The 21,430-nt window shown below is 34.9% G+C and overlaps 1 protein-coding gene across 2 annotated transcripts in view; it reads left to right on the forward strand.

Moving 5' to 3' along the window:
* Window positions 1–21,430, forward strand: part of SMARCAD1 (SWI/SNF-related, matrix-associated actin-dependent regulator of chromatin, subfamily a, containing DEAD/H box 1) — a 102,340-nt gene that overhangs the window by 78,126 nt on the left and 2,784 nt on the right. For both annotated transcript variants that reach the window (XM_045820326.1, XM_045820325.1), the window contains 12 exons: window positions 1,097–1,196; window positions 1,927–1,986; window positions 2,094–2,169; window positions 6,332–6,467; window positions 6,977–7,114; window positions 8,308–8,403; window positions 8,496–8,613; window positions 8,835–8,956; window positions 11,091–11,279; window positions 12,363–12,481; window positions 13,353–13,535; window positions 14,487–14,596. In XM_045820326.1, coding sequence (XP_045676282.1) covers window positions 1,097–1,196; window positions 1,927–1,986; window positions 2,094–2,169; window positions 6,332–6,467; window positions 6,977–7,114; window positions 8,308–8,403; window positions 8,496–8,613; window positions 8,835–8,956; window positions 11,091–11,279; window positions 12,363–12,481; window positions 13,353–13,535; window positions 14,487–14,596 — 1,447 coding nt within the window. The remainder of the gene's footprint in view (window positions 1–1,096; window positions 1,197–1,926; window positions 1,987–2,093; window positions 2,170–6,331; window positions 6,468–6,976; window positions 7,115–8,307; window positions 8,404–8,495; window positions 8,614–8,834; window positions 8,957–11,090; window positions 11,280–12,362; window positions 12,482–13,352; window positions 13,536–14,486; window positions 14,597–21,430) is intronic.

Below are 21,430 nucleotides of genomic sequence, written 5' to 3' on the forward strand. Positions count from 1 at the left end.
TGTCCTCACATGGCCTTTTATCTGTGTGCATACATCCTTGTTTTCTCTTTTCTTTTAAGATGGGGACTGGGTCCCTACCTTTGTGATGTTATTTAACCATAGTAACTACCTTAAGGGCTGTCTCTAAATACAGCCAGTTACACTGGGGGTTGTGTTTCAACACATGAATTTGGGGGTGGGGGATTCAGTTCTTAACAAATGATAATGTTTATCTCCTCTGAGGAGCTAAACCTTTTCAATACCCTTAAAAAAAAACACTTTATTTTTCTCTTTTTAAAAATACTTTATTGATGTGTAGCTTAGTTGCAATACAATCACAAATGTTCAGCTTAGTGAATTTTTACGTGTATGTATCCCCATGTGATCACCTCCAAGATCAACATTTTTGTCACCCAAGAAAGTTCCCTGATTACCACCACCATTTGGGGGCCTATCACCATATTAATTTTTTCTGATTTTGAACTTTATATAAATAAAACTACACAGTTTATACTGTTTATTTCTGGTTCTTTTGATGCACCACAAAGTTACTGAGATTCATCCAAGTTTTTACATCTATCAGCATTTTCTTTTTGGCATATAATAGTCCATAGTATGAATATCCTACAACTTGTTTATCCATTCTTGGGTTGATGGACATGTAGGTTATTTCCAGTGTAGAACTAGTATGAACATTCTTACCAAAGTCTTTTTGTGGAAATATGCTCTCATGTCTTCCGAACATATTCTTAGGCATGGAATTGTTGCATAATAGAATAGGCATATGTATAACTGCAGTTAGTCATTGGAACATTGTCCTCATTCCACCCAGTATATATTAAATAATTATTTATATAGTTAGCAAAATTATATCCTATCGATGCAATACAAAGGTCTTTCATGGTAATGTATGTCACATATTAACTTGCAGTTAAGATATATCATCTTGCTCATTAAACTGAGCTGTAATTACATATGAGATTTGTTTCTTGTATCTGTCATTGAGAACTGAGAACCAGAATCAAATAAAGCCAGAAATATTTTCTTTTGTATTTTTTAATATTTATATGGATTTTTTTTTCATTTCATATATTGTCTTTTAAACTTTTCATTTCAGGGCCTAGGAAAAACTATTCAAGCCATTGCATTCCTGGCATACCTCTATCAGGAGGGTAATAAAGGTCCTCATTTGATCGTTGTTCCAGCGTCAACAATAGGTTTGTTGTGCTGTGGAAAACCACACTTGACTGTATACTATTTTATGTAGGGAGAAGAAAAGCCATGTGTGTTTGTGTGATTTCTTAGTTTGTGGAGGTGAATATTAACTTCTGTGGTCTTCTTACCAGTTTTTTCTCCTTCATGTATGTATGTGTATTTAATTGTCATATAGACTTTTAAAGAACATAACTCAAATATGGGTCAGTTATTATAGAGCAAGGACCATTTGATTAAATTTATTTTGTTTTCATAATACTTATACATTTTTAATGAATAACTGAGAGAAACTAAGTGCATTTAAATTTCTAATTAAACATTTATTAAGTCGGAAAGTATTAAGTTCTTCCACACTCGGATAACTGTTACATTCTTGCTCCAGTGATTGAATGTAGAATAGATTAAGAGAATGTATTTATGAAAGTAACCAAAAATAACCAATTTAAAGATCTCTTTAAATTGGAAATCAGTAATCACCTATAAATACAATGTTTGTTTCTCTGCCCTTTATTTGATGCCACCTAAAAACCTCAAAATAATTGTAATCATCAAGAGTAAAATTGGGAAGGCTCTGTGATTTTTTAAAAATCACTTTGTATTATTTTTTTTCACCTTGTATTATTTTCTAAAAGAATAATTTCTGGGCAAAACTTGTCAATCTGTGGTGTTCGTTTTATTGTACACACATATCCTGTTGCAGCAGATGCAAGTAATATCTCTTTTGTTTCATAGATAACTGGTTAAGGGAAGTTAATTTATGGTGCCCTACTCTAAAGGTGCTCTGTTACTATGGTAAGGATATGTCATTTTGCTTTTAACTTTAAAATTTCTTTAAAACTTTAACATACAGTAAAGTTCAATAAATACACTCAATATGTGTATATTGTTTTAAATTCTAGGTTCTCAAGAAGAACGTAAACAGATAAGATATAACATTCATAGTAAATATGAAGAGTACAATGTAATAGTGACCACGTAAGTATTGAGAAAAACATTTTTGGAAAGAAATTTTGTTCTGCTCCCAAACTTAAAAAAATAGTAATGTGAAGGAAAGTTTATTTGAAACACTATGAAGCTAAAATAATCAGATGATTTATGACAATACAGGCATTTTTCAGTTTGATGTGTAACACCAAGATAGCAGTTTTTTGTTAGTACATCGGGTGACTGACAGTGGTTATAAAAAGGTTTGGTACACTTGATTGAAAGTATAGTTTTATAATAATACTCTCTTAGTTAAACTTAAAGTAGTATTTCAACTCACACAACTCAAGACATGAAGAGACATTTTTCCAGAGAAGACATACAGATGACCAACAGACATGAAAAGATTCTCAACATCACTAATCATCAGGAAAATGTAAATTAAAATCACCATGAGATACCACCTCACACCAATCAGAATGGCTGTTTTCAAAATGTCAACAATTTTCTATTCTGGCATGGATTTGTAGAAAGGGGAACCCTTGAACACGCACTGTTCATGGGACGGAAATTGGTGCAGCCACTGTGGAAAACTGTACGGAGATTTCTCCAAAAACTAAAAATAGATCTCTCTAATCAGCAATTTCACTTCTGCGTATTATCCAAAGAAAACAAAAACACTAATTTGAAAAGATACATACACTCTTATGTTTATTGCATCATTATTAACAATAGCCAAGAAATGGAAGTAACCTAGGTGTCCATGAATAGATGAATGGATAAAGAACATGTGGTGTATATGTAAAATGCAATATTGCACAGCAATAAAAAATTGAAATTTTACCATTTGCAACAACAAGGATGGACTTAAGAGGATATAATGCTAAGTGAAATAAGGATGGGAAAAATAACTAAATAAGTTAATCATCGCTTAGTAGCTATTTGGCATAAATATCTAGCAGAGCATGTATAGTTCTTTATTATATAGGTTATTATTAACCTATTAAACTATTATTATTTATTATATAGGTTATTTCAGGCATATTAACAGTAGGGTTTTTAAGTATTTTTTATTAATTACGGTGTTAGAGTTGTCCCAATTCTTTTTCTTTGCCCCCCCCACCTGTTACCTTCCTTCCCTCCAGCAGTTACCCCCACCCACTCCGTTCATGTCCATGAGTCTTACGTGTAAGTTCTGTGGTTTCTGCCTTTCTTATACTGTTCTTAACACCCCCCTGTCTATTTTGTTCCTACTAATTAAATTTCTTGATCCATACACCACTTCTCCCATTGTCTCCCTTCTCCCTCCCAGCTGATAACCCTCAAAATGATCCCCATACCAATGATGATGTTCCTGTTCTGGTGGTTTGTTTAGTTTTTGTTTTTGTTTTTTAGATTCAGTTGCTGGTAGTTGTAAGTTTGTTGTCATTTTAATGTTCATAGTTTTAATCATCTTCTTTTTCTTAAATAAGTCCCTTTAACATTTCATGTAATAATAGTTTGGTGATGATCAATTCCTTTAGCTTTACCTTGTATGGGAAGCATTTTATATCTGCCCTTCCATTCAAAATGGTAGCTTTGCTGGATAGAGTAATCTAGGTTGTAGGTCCTTGCTTTTCATCACTCTAAATACTTCTTGCCAGTCCTTCTTGCCTGCAAAATTTCTTTTGAGAAATCAGCTGACAGCCTTATGGGAATTCCTTCGTAGGTAACTGTCTCCTTTTCTTTTGGTGCTTATAAGATTATCTTTTTATCTTTAACCTTCGGCCGTTTAACTATGATGTGTCTTGGTGTTGTCCTCTTTGGGTCCAACTTGATTGAGACTCTGTGCTTCCTGGGCTTGCATGTCTATTTCCTTTGCCAAATAAGAGAAGTTTTCTTTCATTGTTTTTTTCAAATAGACTTCCAGTTTCTTGCTCTTTCTCTTCTCTTTCTGGTACCCCTATGACATGAATGTTGGACCTCTTAAAGTTCTCCCAGAGGCTGCTTCTACTATCCTCATTTTTTTTTGGATTATTCTTCATTCCTGTTCTGATTGGTTGTTTTTTGCTTCCTTTTGTTCCAAATTATTGATTTACTTCTTGACTTCATCCAGTGTTCTGTTGTAAAAATCAATTTCCCTGTAAATTGATTTTTACAGGGAAATTGATTTTTTTCCCTGTAAATCCTTCATTTACAGGGAAAATGAAGTGAATCCTTCATTTCTGACAGGATCTTTTTTTATGCTGGTGGGAGCCTCACTAAGTTCCTTGAGCATCCTTATAACCAGTGTTTTGAACTCTGCATCTGATATATTGCTTATCTCTATTTTGTTTTGCTCTTTTTCTGAAGTTTTGGCCTGTTCCTTCATTTGGGCCATGTTTCTTTGTCTCCTTGTTTTGGCAGCCCCCCTGTGTTTTTTCTGTGTATTAGGTAGAGCTGCTTTGACTTTGTGTCTTAGTAGTGTGGGTGAGTGTAGTAGGTGTCCTGTAGGGTCCAGTGGCACAGCCTCCCGTATCACCCAGGCTGGGTACTTGAGGTGTGCTCTTCACGTGGGCTAAATATACCCTCTTGTAGTTGAGCCTTGGTTGCTGTTGGCAGATCAATGGTAGAGTTTTACCCAGGCCAGTCAGCTACAAGGATTGGCTTTAACCACTGACCACTAACCTCTGCCCTCTATGTAGAATCAACTATGCAGGGGCAGGGTGGCGGTGCTCCGATACGAGTCTGTGGCTGCCCACTAGGTGCACTGGGCCTGGGGTTTCTCGGCTGCTGCAGGCCAATGTCAGCCCCCATCTGTGTTTTGCATGGGTCTACCCTTCCTGAGCTATAAAGCAGTCTGAGAAGGCTGCCAGTAGTGCTGGGCTTGAAGATTTCCAGGTGAAGCCAAGCTGTAAATCTAGGCTGGCTACTGCTAGTCCTGGGTCTGGAACTCACTGAGGCCAGCTTTTGGCTGTTTGATAAGACTTAGGAAGTTGTGAAGCATGAGCCAAGACCAGTTATTCATACCAAAAATTAGCTTGGGTGGGCCTGTAGGTTGGGTGGGGTGGAATCCCTGGGGATCTCCAAGGCAGGTTAGGGTTATCCAGATTGATGGAGTCTCAAATATGGCACCAGCCTGCCAGCTCTAAGGTTCTGTGGGAGGAGGGCTCAGAAAAGGGACAGTGGCCTCTCCTTGCCCAGATGTCAGACACTGCCTCCTCTCCCTGTATGCCACTGGTGCCTTTCAAGCTGTCCCGCTGGTACTGCAGCTCAGAGAGTGAATCTGAGTAGGTGAGTCCACGTGTGGGTTCTTTAAAAGGAACTTCTGGGGCTCCAGTGATTTCTCCACTGACCGACTCAGTCCTTACTGGTTTTTGCAGTTAGAAGTTGTGGGGACTTACCTTCCTAGCTCTGGAACCCTAGCCTAGGGGTCCTGATGTGGGGTTGGGACTTCTTACTCCTGAGATATTCCTCCCTAATTTTTATCCACCACACATGGATGAGAGACCATCCCATTCTGCTTCTGCACCCCTCCTACCAATCTCAATAGACGTGTTTTTTTAAGTCTGTAGTTGTCAGACTTCAATTTAACTAGATTTCTGATGGTTCTGAGTGATGGGGCTATTGTTTTAGTTGTAATTTTGCTGTGGTTGTGCAAAGAGGTGAGCCATATCTGCCAACACTGCCATCTTGATCAGAAGCCAACTATAGGTTTTGATGATTTGTTTCTACTGACTCCTATAGGAGGCTGTGATTAGAACAATTCTTTCAAAATTCTTCTTTTCCTTAATAAAATGGACTCAATTTTTTTATGTAGTCTTGTACTTCTAACTGCTATTAACTGTTATATCTTGCATCTACTAGTTTAATACAGTAGTATTATATTTTTAATAGAAATGCCTTAGCTTAATGTCCTTTTTTCTGGTGCTGCTTAAAATAGCTCATGAAGTGAAGTATGTAAGTGCAGAATACATATAAATTATGAAAATTGGCTTTTTCCAGAAGTTTGGTTGAAGAATAACATTTAAGTTTTCTTTCAGTTATGGATGACAGCTTTCTTAATTTGATTTGTATGTATATCAGTAGTTACTGGATAAAGTACCTTAGTATTTGAGTACCAACTAGTGTTATTTTTTAGATACTGGCTATTAGAAGTCTAGAAATAAGATGAGTTTACAAAGCATTAAATCTTACTAGGGTCCAAGCTCTTAAAGATATAACCCTAGAGATTCCTTTTCTCTTTTGATGACAGGTATAATTGTGCAATCAGCAGTTCTGATGACCGTAGTCTGTTTCGACGACTAAAACTTAATTACGCAATTTTTGATGAGGGACATATGCTGAAGAATATGGGCTCCATTCGCTACCAGCACCTTATGACTATTAATGTAAGAGTATTTTGTGGATTTCTCCAGTGATGATAACATTTCATATTATGTATTTCAATATACAGTATCTTATATCACAGGTCAGCAAACTTTTTCTATAAATGGCCAATAAGAAATATTTAATCTTTTGTGAACCACTTACCCTCTGTCACTTGTTCTTTGTAGTAGCAGTTTATTTTACAAGCCTTTAAAATTGTAAAAAAATTCATAGCTCATGAGCCTCAATTAATCGTGATAACTCTGAATATTAAATATAATCTCCTTTACCACCTCATAAAAGTGCCCTGGGGATGCAAGTTACCTACTTACAAAATTATAACCATTAGTTTTATACATTCTGCCTTAAAGTACCATGATGGTAATTTTTCCAAACGGCTAATCTTTCATTACAGAATGCTACATTATTAGTAATGGAGTCAATATTTTTCTCCCCCACTGAGGAGGGTGGACAAAAAAGGATGTGGCTCTTAAAAGAAAAGTACTAATCTTAATTTTACCTTCATTCACAGGCAAATAACCGTTTGCTGCTCACAGGCACACCTGTGCAGAACAATCTGTTAGAACTCATGTCACTGTTGAATTTTGTTATGCCACACATGTTTAGTAGTAGCACAAGTGAAATAAGAAGAATGTTTTCTTCTAAGACAGTAAGCATAAATTTGTATTTTCTCCAAGTGTTACTTTGTGTTTTAACAGGGTCATGTTGTATTTTGTCTTTTTCATTGTTTTCATGGTGCATATGCAATATGAAATTTAAGTAGTTGATATTCCTATCCTTGGATAGTTGGAAAGTCAGCCAAAATACAATGGGAAATGAATTGGTAACTTATGTAATCAGTGTCCAAAAATACTGGTTTTAAACATCCTAAATTTTTGAAGAGTGACAATTTTAAATTAGTGGAGAGCTCAGATATATTTGGGGGTAGTTTGATCATTGCTTTTTCTTTATTAAGATCAGTCAGGAAAATTAGCATTTTACATAGGTAAACTGTAGAACTGGGCAAAGATTAAAAATTCCTATACTGGGACATATATTTTGAAATAAAAGTTTGTAAATACAAAAGTAACAGTTTCTAAAAGTTATAATAAAAAATCCTTCTGGATGAAAATTTTGTTAATTTGCTGTTGCTGGCTTAGGCAAAATACATTATAGTTTGTAGGAACTCCTAAATTCTTCAGTACACCAATGTATATATAGATTCTTGACCCTCCTGTTCACCCATATTTTGCAAGAATTTTCTGCGATATTCTGCTGCTGCAATTAACTGCTTTTTTAACTCTCACTACTGTATTTTTCTCACTTGATGGCCTAGCAGTTCATAGGATATGGAGGATTCCTATACATTTTAGAATAAAATTCCACTTTTTTAATTCTCAAAAATTAATAGGTTTCGACTAACAACTATCCCCATTTTTTAGACCACATGATTCATGTCATCTGTACTAGCTTTCTTTTAGGGGCATTTACCGCAGATAAATACAAGTTTTTTACCCATCTCTCCCACACCCTTCCCCTCTGCTTCCCTCACCTTCTCTCTCTATCTCTTTCTCACACACACACACACTTTTTCATGATGCTCTCTAAATAATCAGTAATGACTTCTGAAAACTAACCTAGTATAGTTCAACTTTATTACCTCAGCAGAATACCCAAGTACATGTCATGAAACCTCAAAACACACACAGAGCTTTAAAAAGTAGATTATAGCCTGGGATTCAAATGTGAAGTTTTATCTAGAATAGAATTTTTGTGGAAAACAACTCAAATTTTCCTGTTGTGTAATAGTCATTATGATCACTTAAGCAAATTTCTGAAAGGATGTGTTCTTATTTTACTTAGAAATCAGCAGATGAACAAAGCATATATGAAAAGGAGAGAATAGCACACGCAAAACAAATTATAAAACCATTTATTCTCAGAAGAGTAAAAGATGAGGTAACTTGTCTGCATATTTTTATTAAGATTGCTTTTTTAATCTCTTTATTTCTTTCCTTGATTGATTTACTTAAACTGTTTTCTTTTCTCAGGTTCTCAAGCAGCTGCCTCCTAAGAAAGATCAAATTGAGTTGTGTGCAATGTCAGAGAAGCAGGAGCAACTCTATTTGGGTCTTTTCAACAGATTGAAAAAATCTATCAATAACTTGGGTATAATCAGATTTTCACAATTTTACATGAAAAATAATCCTGTACTGGGGCAGCATTTTGTTTAGTCATATTATAGTAGGCTTTACTCATTTTTACTCATTTTTTAAAAAAAATAGTTGGAGTAATTTTAAAATGTTTTGTTTGCATTGAGCTATATTTCAAAAAATAGCTATCAGCTTGTTTTTCATATTTTTTTTTTAATGTCTCTCTTTGGATCACAGAAAAAAACACAGAAATGTGCAATGTCATGATGCAATTGAGAAAAATGGCCAATCACCCCTTGTTGCATCGCCAATATTACACAGCTGAAAAACTCAAGGAAATGTCCCAGCTTATGCTAAAGGTAAATATTTCATCTTATGCTACCACTAAACTTCTATTAATTTTGTTAAACGTGAGGTTAAGTTGTTAGGCTAACAATCAGATTATTGAACCTAATGAGCACATGAACCCTTCAAACCCCATTTAAGAAAAACAAATATGTTTTAAGACAAAGTTCAAGAAAATTTGGGGGACATAAGAGCCAAGACAGACTGATATTCTACCTCACGAGTCAGCCAACTATTGCCTTAGGGCCAAATATGGCAGTGTCTACTTTTATAAATAAAGTTTTATTCTAACAGAGCCATACCCTTTTGTTTCGGTTTTATCTGTTACTGCTTTCTCAGTAAAAGGGCAAAGTTGAGTATTTGCCAAACACATCAGTTAGCCTACAGAGTCTAAAATATTTACTATCTGGCCCTTTAAGATAGTTTACCAACTCTTGATCTAGACTTCATAATGTACTTCTCTACCTTATTTATTTGTATCAAAAGATTACTCAGATTTTATAGCCTGGTTAGTGAGTCATTTTTTTCTTTTTTTTTTCTTTTTTTTTTTAATTTTATTTCTTCCTGATTTTGTCTGTAATTTTAGCCATTAAAATCTTTACTTCATTCTTCTCTAGCACTTGTCCTTGTTGAAAGCAACCATTTGCTTTTTAATTTATTTTTGTATTATCTTAAACTTACTATGGAAAATTTCAAACATGTTAAAAAAGAGAGAATTCTATAATGAATCCCTCTGCCCATATAACCTTCACCCAGTTTCCACAGTTTTTTATCTAAAATAACACTACTCTTTGTTTCTTTTTATTTACATAGAGTTGGTATACAATATTATATTAGTTGTGTTAATTTCAGGTGTATGGTATAGTCATTTCAACATTTTTATACCTCACAGTGTGGTCACTAATTCTAGTAATAATCTGTCAGTGCAAATTTATCACATCATTATTGACTATATTCCCCTTCATCTGTTTTACTCATTCCTCCTCCCCCTCCCCTTAAGCCACCATATCTTTAGTCTGTTTTTATGAGTCTGTTTGTTCATTTGTTTTGTTTACATTCCACATATGGCAGTTGTCTTTATCTGATTTGTTTCGCTTAGCATAAAATCCTCTAGGTCCATTGATGTTGCAAAGGGCAAGATTTCATTCTTTTTTTATTGCTGTGTAATATTCCATTGAACATACAGGCATGGGCAAAGGTAGGCTTATGGTTTTGAGTATGAGAAACAGTTTATTCTCTTATTGTTTATTTGTAGTATAATTGTAAACCTACTTTTGCCCACCCCTGTATATAGCACCTCTACTTTATCCATTCTTCTATGGATGGACACTGAAGTTGCTTCCTTATTTTAGCTATTGTACATAATGCTGCAGTGAACATAGGAGTGCATATATCTTTTTAAGTTAGTGTGTTTTTTTTTTTTTTGGTTTGGTTTTTTTTAAAGATTTTATTATTTTTAGAGTGGGAAGGGAGGGAGAGGGAGGGAGAGAGAGAGGGAGGGAGAGAGGGAGAGAGGGAGGGAGGGAGGGGGAGAGAGAGAGAGAGAGAGAGAGAGAGAGAGAGAGAGAGAGACAGAGACAGAGACAGAGACAGAGAGAGAAACATCAATGTGCAGTTGCTGGGGGCCGTGGCCCCAAGCATATGCCCTGGCTGGGAATCGAACCTGCGATGCTTTGGTTTGCAGCCAGCGCTCAATCCACTGAGCTACACCAGCCAGGGTTTTAAGTTAGTGTTTTTGTTTTCTTTAGATAAATACCAGCAGTAGAATTACTGAGTCTGGTAGATCTATTTTTAGTGTTGTGGTGTATCTCTCTGTTGTTTTTCATAGTTGCTACACCAATATGCAGTCCCACCAACAGTGTCCAAGGGTATCACTGCCCTTGTTTCATCTAGACCCCTCTCCAAAATTATTTTGAAATAAATTCGAGACCTTATTTATCTGTAGATATTTCACTGTTAATTCTAAAACAGTAAGGACTTTTACCCCTTTATTGTATATAAAAAATGAGTATTAATTTTCTTCCTTCTAAAATGTTCTATGATTCACACATTTTATCAGATGTGAGTAATTTTTATTAGATTATTTTGATCATATAAATGATCTTAATTTTGAAGTATGTATATTGTTTTGTTTTGCTTTGCTTTGAGGAACCTACACATTGTGAAGCTAACCCTGACCTGATCTTTGAAGATATGGAAGTTATGACAGACTTTGAATTACATGTACTTTGTAAACAGTATCGACACATTAATAACTTCCAGTTAGACATGGACTTGATTTTAGATTCTGGAAAATTCCGAGCTTTGGGACGCATTTTGTCTGAACTGAAAGAGAAGGTATTAAAGAAAATGGCTCTTTGTTTTATATTTTCCCAGTTAAACTTCTTCAAGTTCTGCCATGATTTGACTTTCAAATTGACTTTCAAATTTTGTCTGCACTATGTTTTAAGAAACTAGTGTTTTGAGCATTTGCGAGATGTACAGTAGTCCTCCCTTTAATCTCCCCTTTTGCTTTCCATGGTCTTAATCACCAACAGCCAAACATGATCCAAAAATATAACAGTAAATGGAGAATTCCAAAAATAAACAGTCCATAAGTTTTAAATTGCACACTATTCTGAGTTGTGCGATGAAATCTTGTGTTCTGCTCTGGACATGGATCACCCCTTTGTCCAGCATCTTTATTTACCTTGTGTCCTTGCCCATTCATCACTTAGTAGCCCTCTCAGTTATCGGATCTGTTGTTGGTTATCAGATGGACTGTATCACAGTGTCTTGTGTTCAAGTTACCCCTATTTTATTTATCAGTAGCCCCAAAGTACAAGAGTAGTAATGCTGGTAATTTGGATATGCCAAGGACGGCTGTAGAGTACTTCCTTTAAGTGAGAAAGTATGTATATGTATATAAAAAAAACAGTATATGCAGGGTTTGGTACTATCTGTGGTTTCAGGCATCTGTTGGGATCTTGGAATGTGTTCTCCTCAGATAAAGGAGTTCCACTGTATATGGGTATATATTTCCCTCTGTTGAATCTCCAAGAGAAAAATAAAAGTTAGTAGAATATGTCTATGTTGATGGTTTTAAAAAATAGTGTTATCATTTTGTAAATGACAATCTATATGATTGCTTCAAAATTAGTATTTTGAAGATATTATGTTAATGCCTATTTAAGTAATACTACAGTTTATATGTGAAGGAACAGTCCATATACTTTATATCTATTCCCATTAACTGTCCTTAAAAATCAAAACTGAAAATTGAATTTTAATTCTTAAGTTTAGAATTTATGTACAATCTAAAATAAGAATTTTACCTTAGTTATAAGTACTTGATTTTTCCTAAAGAAGCAATTAATCATTAGATACTTTACACCATAATTTTTCTTCCCATGTATCTAATACATACATGTATTTTCACAGGGTGATAGAGTTGTATTATTTAGCCAATTTACCATGATGCTGGATATTTTAGAGGTTCTCTTAAAACATCATCAGCATAGATACCTCAGATTAGATGGAAAGACTCAGATTTCTGAAAGGTTGGTATACTTTAGTTTCAAAAAATCTATCCACCGTATCCTCAAGTAAGAGTAAATGTTTGAATTTTGAATGTGCAGAGCATTAGATAGAATTGTATTGCTTTGAGTCTCATGTGTGGTTACTTCAAATTACTACCTTAAGATGAGGAATGTTTTCTTTTAAATTTTTTTGGTCTGAATTGCATACCAATGTATTTTGAAGCAGTTTTATAATTATGTATTATCAGTGTTTTTCTCTTTAAAAATCACTCCAAGTATAAAGAACCTTATCTTTAAACCAAAATTGTTTTAAAATTTTGGTCTTTCATATTTTAAGGGTAATTAAATTTGGTTATTTTTTTCATTTCCAAAGGTTAAAAAAATTGTCTTTAAAAAAGAATGCTTTTTCTAGTGTGTTTAAACTGCATTATATCTTTTGGTTTATTTTTATCAGCTAGAGTGAATTTTTCCTCCTGCATCAGAGTGAGGGTGGAAGTCATGCAAACAGAGATTACACCAATAGAACTTGATCTTGAGATTCAGTTCATAGTTATGTTGTCTAACAGTAGCAGATGACAGACTTCTGAGAAGGTTAAAGTTTGAAAAGCCATATCCAGAATTTCGATAAGCCAAAAAGCCATTAAAGAACAAAATAGTCCTTCAGGAATTAATTAAATCTGAATAGTTGAATTAAGAATTAATAGAGACAAGTGGTATAGAAAAAATGTTGGTGAATTGGGAAGGTCTTTCAATAAAATAGCTGCAGATAAAATAGCTGTAATACTAAGATCATGTATTTACATCTTCAAGTTTATTTTTCATGTGATGTAATTGTTCTCAGTTTTAATTATATAGCTTTTAATGAGATTTAACCTAATATATTTATCTACAGGATTCATTTAATTGATGAGTTTAATACCGATATGGATATCTTTGTGTTTCTGCTGTCAACAAAAGCTGGTGGCTTAGGAATAAACCTGACTTCAGCAAATGTTGTTATCCTTCACGATATTGACTGTAACCCTTACAATGATAAACAAGCAGAAGATAGATGCCATAGAGTAGGCCAGACTAAGTAAGTGTTTTCAGTTGAAATTTATTTTGAATCAAATGCAAGTTTAATGTGTATAGAATATTAGAATATAGTCTGTCAGGTGTCCTGCTTTAGCTTTTGTATTTTTATCAAAGCATAGCTACTGATGTATTTCATACCAGCAGTGTTGAATGTGAACTCCACTATTTAACCTATTCAATTTCTAGTAATTAAAACAAAATAACCTCCCACCCCAACCCACATAGTTCTGCAGCTAGTGAAAAGATAGTATTATAAATGATCCATTGCCTATGAAACATTAATAATTTAAAAAGACCATTAAAGAGCCAATAGACTTGGTAATATACATAATTTTGTTACATTACTACTTTTCAAGAAATAGGTCGAGTTGTAGGTATTTTAAGTGAAAGAATTTTGACATTGGTCACAGGACCATGTAGAGATAAAAGATATCTATAATTCAACTCTACATGTAAACAGCATGCAATGTTTTGTGAATTATTTTACTGTATATCGTAAAGACATTAATGTATTAATTTATGAGCCAGATATATATATATCAGTAACTATTGTGGGACTAAAGCATCCAATGTAGTATTTGTACTTTACTGCACTTCCTTCCTTTTTGTACTGAATTATTTCCAGGAACCTCATCATCAAAGCATGTTTCTTTTTAAAATGGCATACTTATCTGAACCCAGGACTGTTTGTTGTAAACCCAGTATGTTTAAAGTACAGATACCTTTCTTGCTTCTCTCCAATCAATAGGAAAGGATGTTTAAAGTGACATGCTCAGAAAATGTCAATCTCAAGTCCTTTGAATTAAGGAATTTAAGTTTATGAATATTTTTGTTACACAATTTTCAAAAGATTTTTATAGAACTCTTAAGATTATTTATATAGTTTACATGTATCCAAATAATTTTATATTTAGTAACCAGTGGACATATCTTTTTTTTTTTTTTTTTTTAGAGAAGTATTGGTTATTAAATTAATAAGCCAAGGGACAATCGAAGAATCCATGCTAAAAATTAACCAACAGAAATTGAAACTAGAGCAAGATATGACCACAGTAGATGAAGGTAAGTTGTTTATAAGGAAAAACTCCAATAGTTGTTCATGTGGAAATATGACAAATTAGCAGTACCAAGGGGATAACAAAGATGGCCTAAGTTCTTATCTGGCATATAATTTAGGGATAACATGGGAGAAGATAAGTACTACCAGTAATTAAGATCATTTTACAAGATCAATTTGAATTGATGCAAATAAACACTGATTTTAGAAAATTCTGATTATTCCATTCCTTGTCTCTAACACCAAAATATTCCAGAAACAAATTAAAACTGGATCTATAATCTTATCCATGATTATATTATTTACTTACTGTATAAGTAATATAAATGAATCAGAATTTTAAAATTAATGGTGTAATATTAACTTATTTACATTAATTTCATTTGGCAAATATTTATTGCACTGAGTATACTAAAATGCATTTCAAAAATTTAATAATTTCAGGTTAAAATAATTGGTTCCAGAAAAAAACTCAAATAAGAGAACCCTCTTGTTCCATCTTTCTGAAAAGAATTTTTAAAGTTTTATAACGTAAAAGTTATTAAACATATACACATATGAAAAGATACAGATTTGCATAGTTCAGGATTCAAAATATATAAAAGCGCAAACAAAAGACTCCAATCCTGTCACCCTGCTTCCCCATAAATGTGACTCACTAGCTTTTTTTTAAGTGCATTACCATTTTTTATCAGATATGTGTTCTTCCTCTTTTTTACAGACTATCATGTAGTCTGCTGCCATTTGCTTTTCTCATTTAATGTTGTTTAATGGAAAAGAAGCAATTTGTCCCAGCTGGTGTGGCTCAGTGAATTAAGTGCCAGCCTGAGAACCAAAGGGTCGCTGGATGATTCCCAGTCAGGGCACATGCCTGGGTTGCAGGCCAGGTCCCTAGTAGGGGGTGTGTGAGAGGCAACCACACATTGATGTTTCTCTCCCTCTCTTTCTCCCTTCCCCTCTCTGTAAAAATAAATAAAGTCTTTAAAAAAAAGCAATTTTATTCTTATTCTAATAAATAAGGATATTCCTAATATTGATAATGGTTCACTTCAATTCAGCAAACTTCTGTTGGATATTTACTGCATTTCAGTATTTTGTTAGTCACTGCATACTATAATGAGGTCAATGCATTTTAATCTGTCTTCAGAGATAGAAAGATATGTGATGAAATTAGTACATATCCTTCCTCTGTAGCATTTGTTTTAGGGTGCTATGCCAGGTTGGGGAGGTGGGCACTAGAGAAGGTTTAACTGAATGAGAAACAACAAAGTTAGACCTTTAAGACTGAGGGTGAGGCAGATGATCATAATTTGAACAATTAACAGTAATTACTGGGCTTTATGGGGATGTGGCAACTTGCCCATTGCAAAAGTAAGAGTGAACACATACGGCAGATTTCACTGAGCAATGTTTTTTTCCTAATTATTTTATTAGGCCATCTTTCATATTTAAAGCTTTTAAATACCTAGGTTAAATTCTCTTAGTAATGCTAGCAAGTAATCCAGATACATAGATTTTATCCTAACAGTGTCTTTAAATAGGACCATCATAGTTAATTATAGGGACTCAGCTCTTGGATTGTCAAACTCCCAGCTATCTTTAACTGTCTTTATAAAACAAGAGGTCACTTCTCATGGGCTAGTTTCTTCTCCCAGAATGATATTCTCCAGCCTCTTGTGACCTGAGCATGGTGAGAGAGGTAGTATAAGCCCACTGACTGCATTCTCAGAGCTGAGGGAAAGATGGGGAGCGAGGGTTGTGGTCCTATTCCAATAGTTAATTATCCTATTCCCTTATAGCCTCACTGACCTCTACTACCCCCATTTCCAGCATTCCTTTGATTCAGATTTTCTAAGAAAACCTTTTGAACATCTGAGGTGCATGACTGGCTCTGTTGGAGAGCTGTAGGTTTTCTGCCTCACCAATGTTTTTTGTTCCATATGCTCTCTGACCTTTCAGAAGCATCCACTTCCTCCATGTTCTGAGCTCTGAGGGAGGTAGGGGTAGAATCTGGGCATGAAGTACAGTAGCCTTGCATTTCTACCTGCTGGCACTTAAGTTTTGCTTTGTCCATTCCGCTAGTCAGTTTCATTCTTCCATCTGCTTTCTCTCTCCACTGTTGTCTTTTTCTTCTGTTCTTTCTCTTCTGTTTAATGCCCCCACTTTTTTCCACATGGCATTTCAATGGTATTTCAGGTGAGAACAGAAGTGAAATGTATGTTCAGTCATAACTTATAATTCATAGAAATTATTTATATTTTTATAAACTTGTTTAGTCTAAAATTGTACCTGTTATTTTCATGTCAGGTATGTCTGTTAAAATAGCAATTTATTTAAATAATAGAAAAGAAATAGAAACATTAAAAATAGCAACTTATTTCAGCTATGCTCTCAAGCCATTAGTTTTTATTTTATTTTTTTTTAAGATTTTATTTATTTACTTTTAGGAGAAGAGAGGGAGAAAGAGAGGGAGAGAAACATCAGTGGGCAAGAGATACATGAAGCTGTTGTCTCTCAGTCACCCCCAACTAGGCACCTGGCCCACAACCCAGGCATGCACCCTGACTAGAAATCATCCAGCAACCTGGGTTTGCAGGCCGGCACTCAGTCCACTGAGCCACACCAGCCAGGGCTCAGGCCATTAGTTTTAAACTACTTCGTTATGAAGAATGTTCCCCAATTACCATTCTTTCTGTGGGAAATGTGCCTTCTTTATCTTACTAAAGTTATTTGTATGTCAGTTTTCCCAGTAAGTGTTTTATTAGATAGATCAAGAATACAGTAATATCTTTTATTTAATCTCTTAACCTACATATGATGATTTTATCTTTAGTTTTGCCCCTGGTTTTATTTAAATAATTTGACACCTGATGACTACACATTTATACTTCTTTTCACTTCTCACAGTGAGGTTGTTTTCCTCTCTAAATCAAAGGTATAATTGTAATTCAGTCTGTATGTGCTTTATGTTATATGTATGTCCTCTTTCCCATGAAACTGTGAAAGATTAAAGACTGACTGCTCTCAGATACTCTTGTCAGATTTTTGTGTTTTTAGAGCTTGCCTTAGTGGTTCTCAGAGTGCAGTCTCTGGACCAGTAGCGACAACATCACCTGGGAAATTGCTAATTTGAAATATAAATCCCCAAGCCCAACTCCACCTCTGCTCAGTCAGAAACAGGGGATGGGGTTCAATCTGGTCAGTGTTTCTGATACATGCTAAAGTCAGAGAACCACTGCTTTAGAATAAGGATTGTGTTTTTTGGATGTGTGGGGTTTTTCCTTTAATTTCCCTTAATATGATTATGTTAATAAATTATCTAACTTTGTAAATTACATTATGAAATTTTCATGCAAAAATGTTGAATGCATGGTATGAATAAAAAGTACAATGATTTCATGGTAATAACATTCTGTAACATTTGCTTCATCGATCTTTTTTTCTTTTAAATCAAACAACTGTGTAATGACCACCTAGTTTAAAAAAAAACAACAACAATGTTGCCAACACTTCAGAAATACCTCCTTTGCCTTTCCCTGACTGAAGTCCCTTTTTTCCCTCAGAGGTAATTACCATTCTGGCTTTTGTTGTAATTACTTCATTACTTTCTTTTTATAGTTTTATCACATGGGAATGAACCCTAAACAATATAGTATTTCTTGCTTTTGAGTGTTATAAACACAGATTCATATAGGATATGTTCTTTTGACTTTAGTTTGTTACACCTACCAATATGGTTGTGAAATTGATGTTGTCTCACTTAGTGGTAGCTTCATGCAGCTGTAGTTTGTTCATTGTTGCTGTATAACTAGCCCATTTTCCTTCGCTGTTTGATAGTTTTATTGCTGCATAGATACCACACTTCTTTGAACTGTTGTAATGTTGACAGACACTTGGTTGTTCCAGACACTTTTTGTTCTTATGAACAGTACTACTAAGAACATTCTTTTAATGTCTCTGGTTACAGCTGAGCAAGATTTTCTTTGGGATAAATATCAAGGAATGGAATTGTTAGATTTCAAGTGTACCTTCAACTTCATTTAAGCCTAAAGTCTAAGCCTAAAACTGCTTTCCAAACTGGCATACCAGTGGACATTCTCGCCACCCCATTAGAGAATGCCCATTAGTCTACCAAAGGCTATCAGAATTCCTCGTTTTTGCCAAGCTATTGCATGTAGTTCATTTAAAACCAGTCAATGAAAGCCAGTCACTGTGGTTTTAATGTATTTCCGTGTTAACAGTGAGCTTGAGCACCTTACATATTTATTGGCCATGTGGATTCCTCCATTTTTAAAGTGACCATTCAGAGTTATACCCACTTTTCTGTGGGGATATCTGTCTGTTGCTTTGGCTCCTGGATATCACGGACACTACTGTTATCAGTCATATGCATCCATGGTACCTCCCACTCTGTGGTTTATGTTTTCCTTTCTTTATGATGGATTTTCAAGTTTAGGTTTTTTTGTTTTGGTTTGGTTTTTTGCCTTTTTTCTCCCAGTTTTAACGTCATCAAATTTGTCCGTCTTTCTGGTTAGTGCTTTTTATGTTACATATGCCTATCCATTGGTCATGAAGATGGCCTATGTTGTTTCCAGAAAGTCCTAGTTTTGCATTTTACACTCAGATCTTTGATCCACTCAAAATTGTGTGTAGGGTAGGAAGGGTCTTTTTTCCCTTCAGTATAGGTCACTCATTGTCTTCTCAGCTTTGAGTGCCTTCCTGGTCGTGACCTCCAGGGTCCTGTTTGGACTGTTTGACAACATGCTTTCCAACCTCCATCACACAGAAGAGCTCCATATTTTGCTAATACAGGCATGTTTTTGCTTATAACAGTATATCTCCTGTGATGTCCTTAAGCGTGGTGCATTAAAGTTTTCATTATTTTATGTGAAAATGTCCTTGCGAGCCTGCTTGGCTTGGGACCATTTCAGGGAATGCATAAATACCTTGGCCATTATAGTCTGATGTCCTCTTAGAGGTACCACCACAAGGACACCAGTGTCTGCTTCCTCCACGATGACACTCTGATTTTTTTTTCCAATGAGCCATTTTAACATCAGTTGTGGATACGGCACTTATTCTTAGTATTTCAGCATATTCCTCTTAAATTGCCATAATACCATTATTACATCTAAGAAAATTAACACTAATTTTAAAATTTTATTATATTGTCCATATCTGGATTTTCCGTTTCTCCCTTTGTATACTTTATAGCTTTAAAAAAACAAACAAACCAGGATCCAATCAAAATTCACACATTGCACTTTATTGTTTTATTTCTTTTGTGTCTTTGAATTTAGACGCATATCCTCATCCTTCTTCTCTTGTCATTTAGATTTGTATTGTTTTATTATATTCTGGAATTATTCAGTTATTTATTCGTGGAGTCAGTTAATTTAGAAGAAGTGTCCATTTAGATGTAATTGGCTATTTTTAAATCTGTGGACAAGTTTGAAGGCAGGGATGTGTGCAAATTTCCTGAATTTAATGAGTAGTTTCTCTTTCTGTACATATGATTTTTACTGAAAGGAGAAGAGTAGATAAACGTCCTTTCATAATTTTAGATTATAACTTGGAGGGGTAGGTGACAGAGGGAGAGGGAAGTGATTAGCTTTGATACATTTTAGCCATTTCTGATTTATAGTTAACTCATAGCTACAAATGAATAAATACTTATGAATTGCCATCTCTATCATTTTATTGTAAACTGATAAATCATCTCATCTAAAAACAATCTGAGTGATTAACTGAATTAATCAAGGATGACTAGATTCTATGCTACCTTAACAGCGATGTTTTCAAATCTTAGAAAATCATGAATAATTAATTCCTGGATAAGTGTCGACATACTGAAGGTCCCATTTGATTGAAACATGGGGCCAACATTAGGAAAAGATAATGTACAGTGGACAGTTTAATCCTCCCTGATATGCTGTGTTCAAAATTTTGTCTTGATGTATCAGTTAAGTCTTAAGTCAGTGATTATGTGAAGTTTATCTGGAAAAAGTCCAGCCACCATTAATATAACGAGAATGGTTTCCATGACATCATTGTAACCTGGCAGCCAAGGTGAGTGGACCAGAATGCACATGTGTGAACAATGATGACTTCACTGTACTAGTCAGTATTGACTAGTACACTGTTGGTAGACTGACAGTCTACACTGATGATAGACATTGTTGAGTGAGCATGTGTACTGTGTGGCCTTCACATTCAAAATGAGCCAGTAGAGCAATGAGCTATTGAAAGTGGTCCACTCTCTGAAAGGCCTACAACAAGCAAAATACCTGAGAATGTTGAACGTATACGGACTGCAATCAACAAAGATCAGCGACTGGCAGTGTGAGAACTAGAAGCTGATCTGAGGATTCCAAAAACTACTGTGTCTGAGATTTTGATTCAAAATCTTGGCATGAAAGGTGTTGAGGTGAAGTTCATTCCATGGCTTCTGCTGCCAGAGCAAAAGGAACATCATGCTGCAGTTGCTAATGACTTGATTCAACTGCTACCACTGAACCAGATTTCCTCAAGAAGGTCATGACTGAAGATGAATCGGGAGTCTACGGCTATAATTCAGAAATGAAGGCCCAGTCTTCCCACTGGAAGTCACCTAGTTCTCCACACCCAGAAAAAAAAAAAAACTTTGTTTTTTATTGGGAAGGTGTTTTCCATCACAAGTACGCCCCACCAGGCCAAACAGCTAATAAGCTGTACTACCTCAGTGTTCTTTGTTGGTTGAGAAATGCAGTAAGATGAAAACGGCTGCAGCTGTGGGCAACTGGTGATTGGAAGCTTCATCACAACAGTGTGATCTGCTCATGTATCATATCTCATGCAGA

The sequence above is a fragment of the Phyllostomus hastatus genome, unplaced genomic scaffold (genome assembly GCF_019186645.2).
Source record: "Phyllostomus hastatus isolate PE091 unplaced genomic scaffold, TTU_PhHast_1.1 phas_scaffold_39, whole genome shotgun sequence".
Taxonomy (NCBI): domain Eukaryota; kingdom Metazoa; phylum Chordata; class Mammalia; order Chiroptera; family Phyllostomidae; genus Phyllostomus; species Phyllostomus hastatus.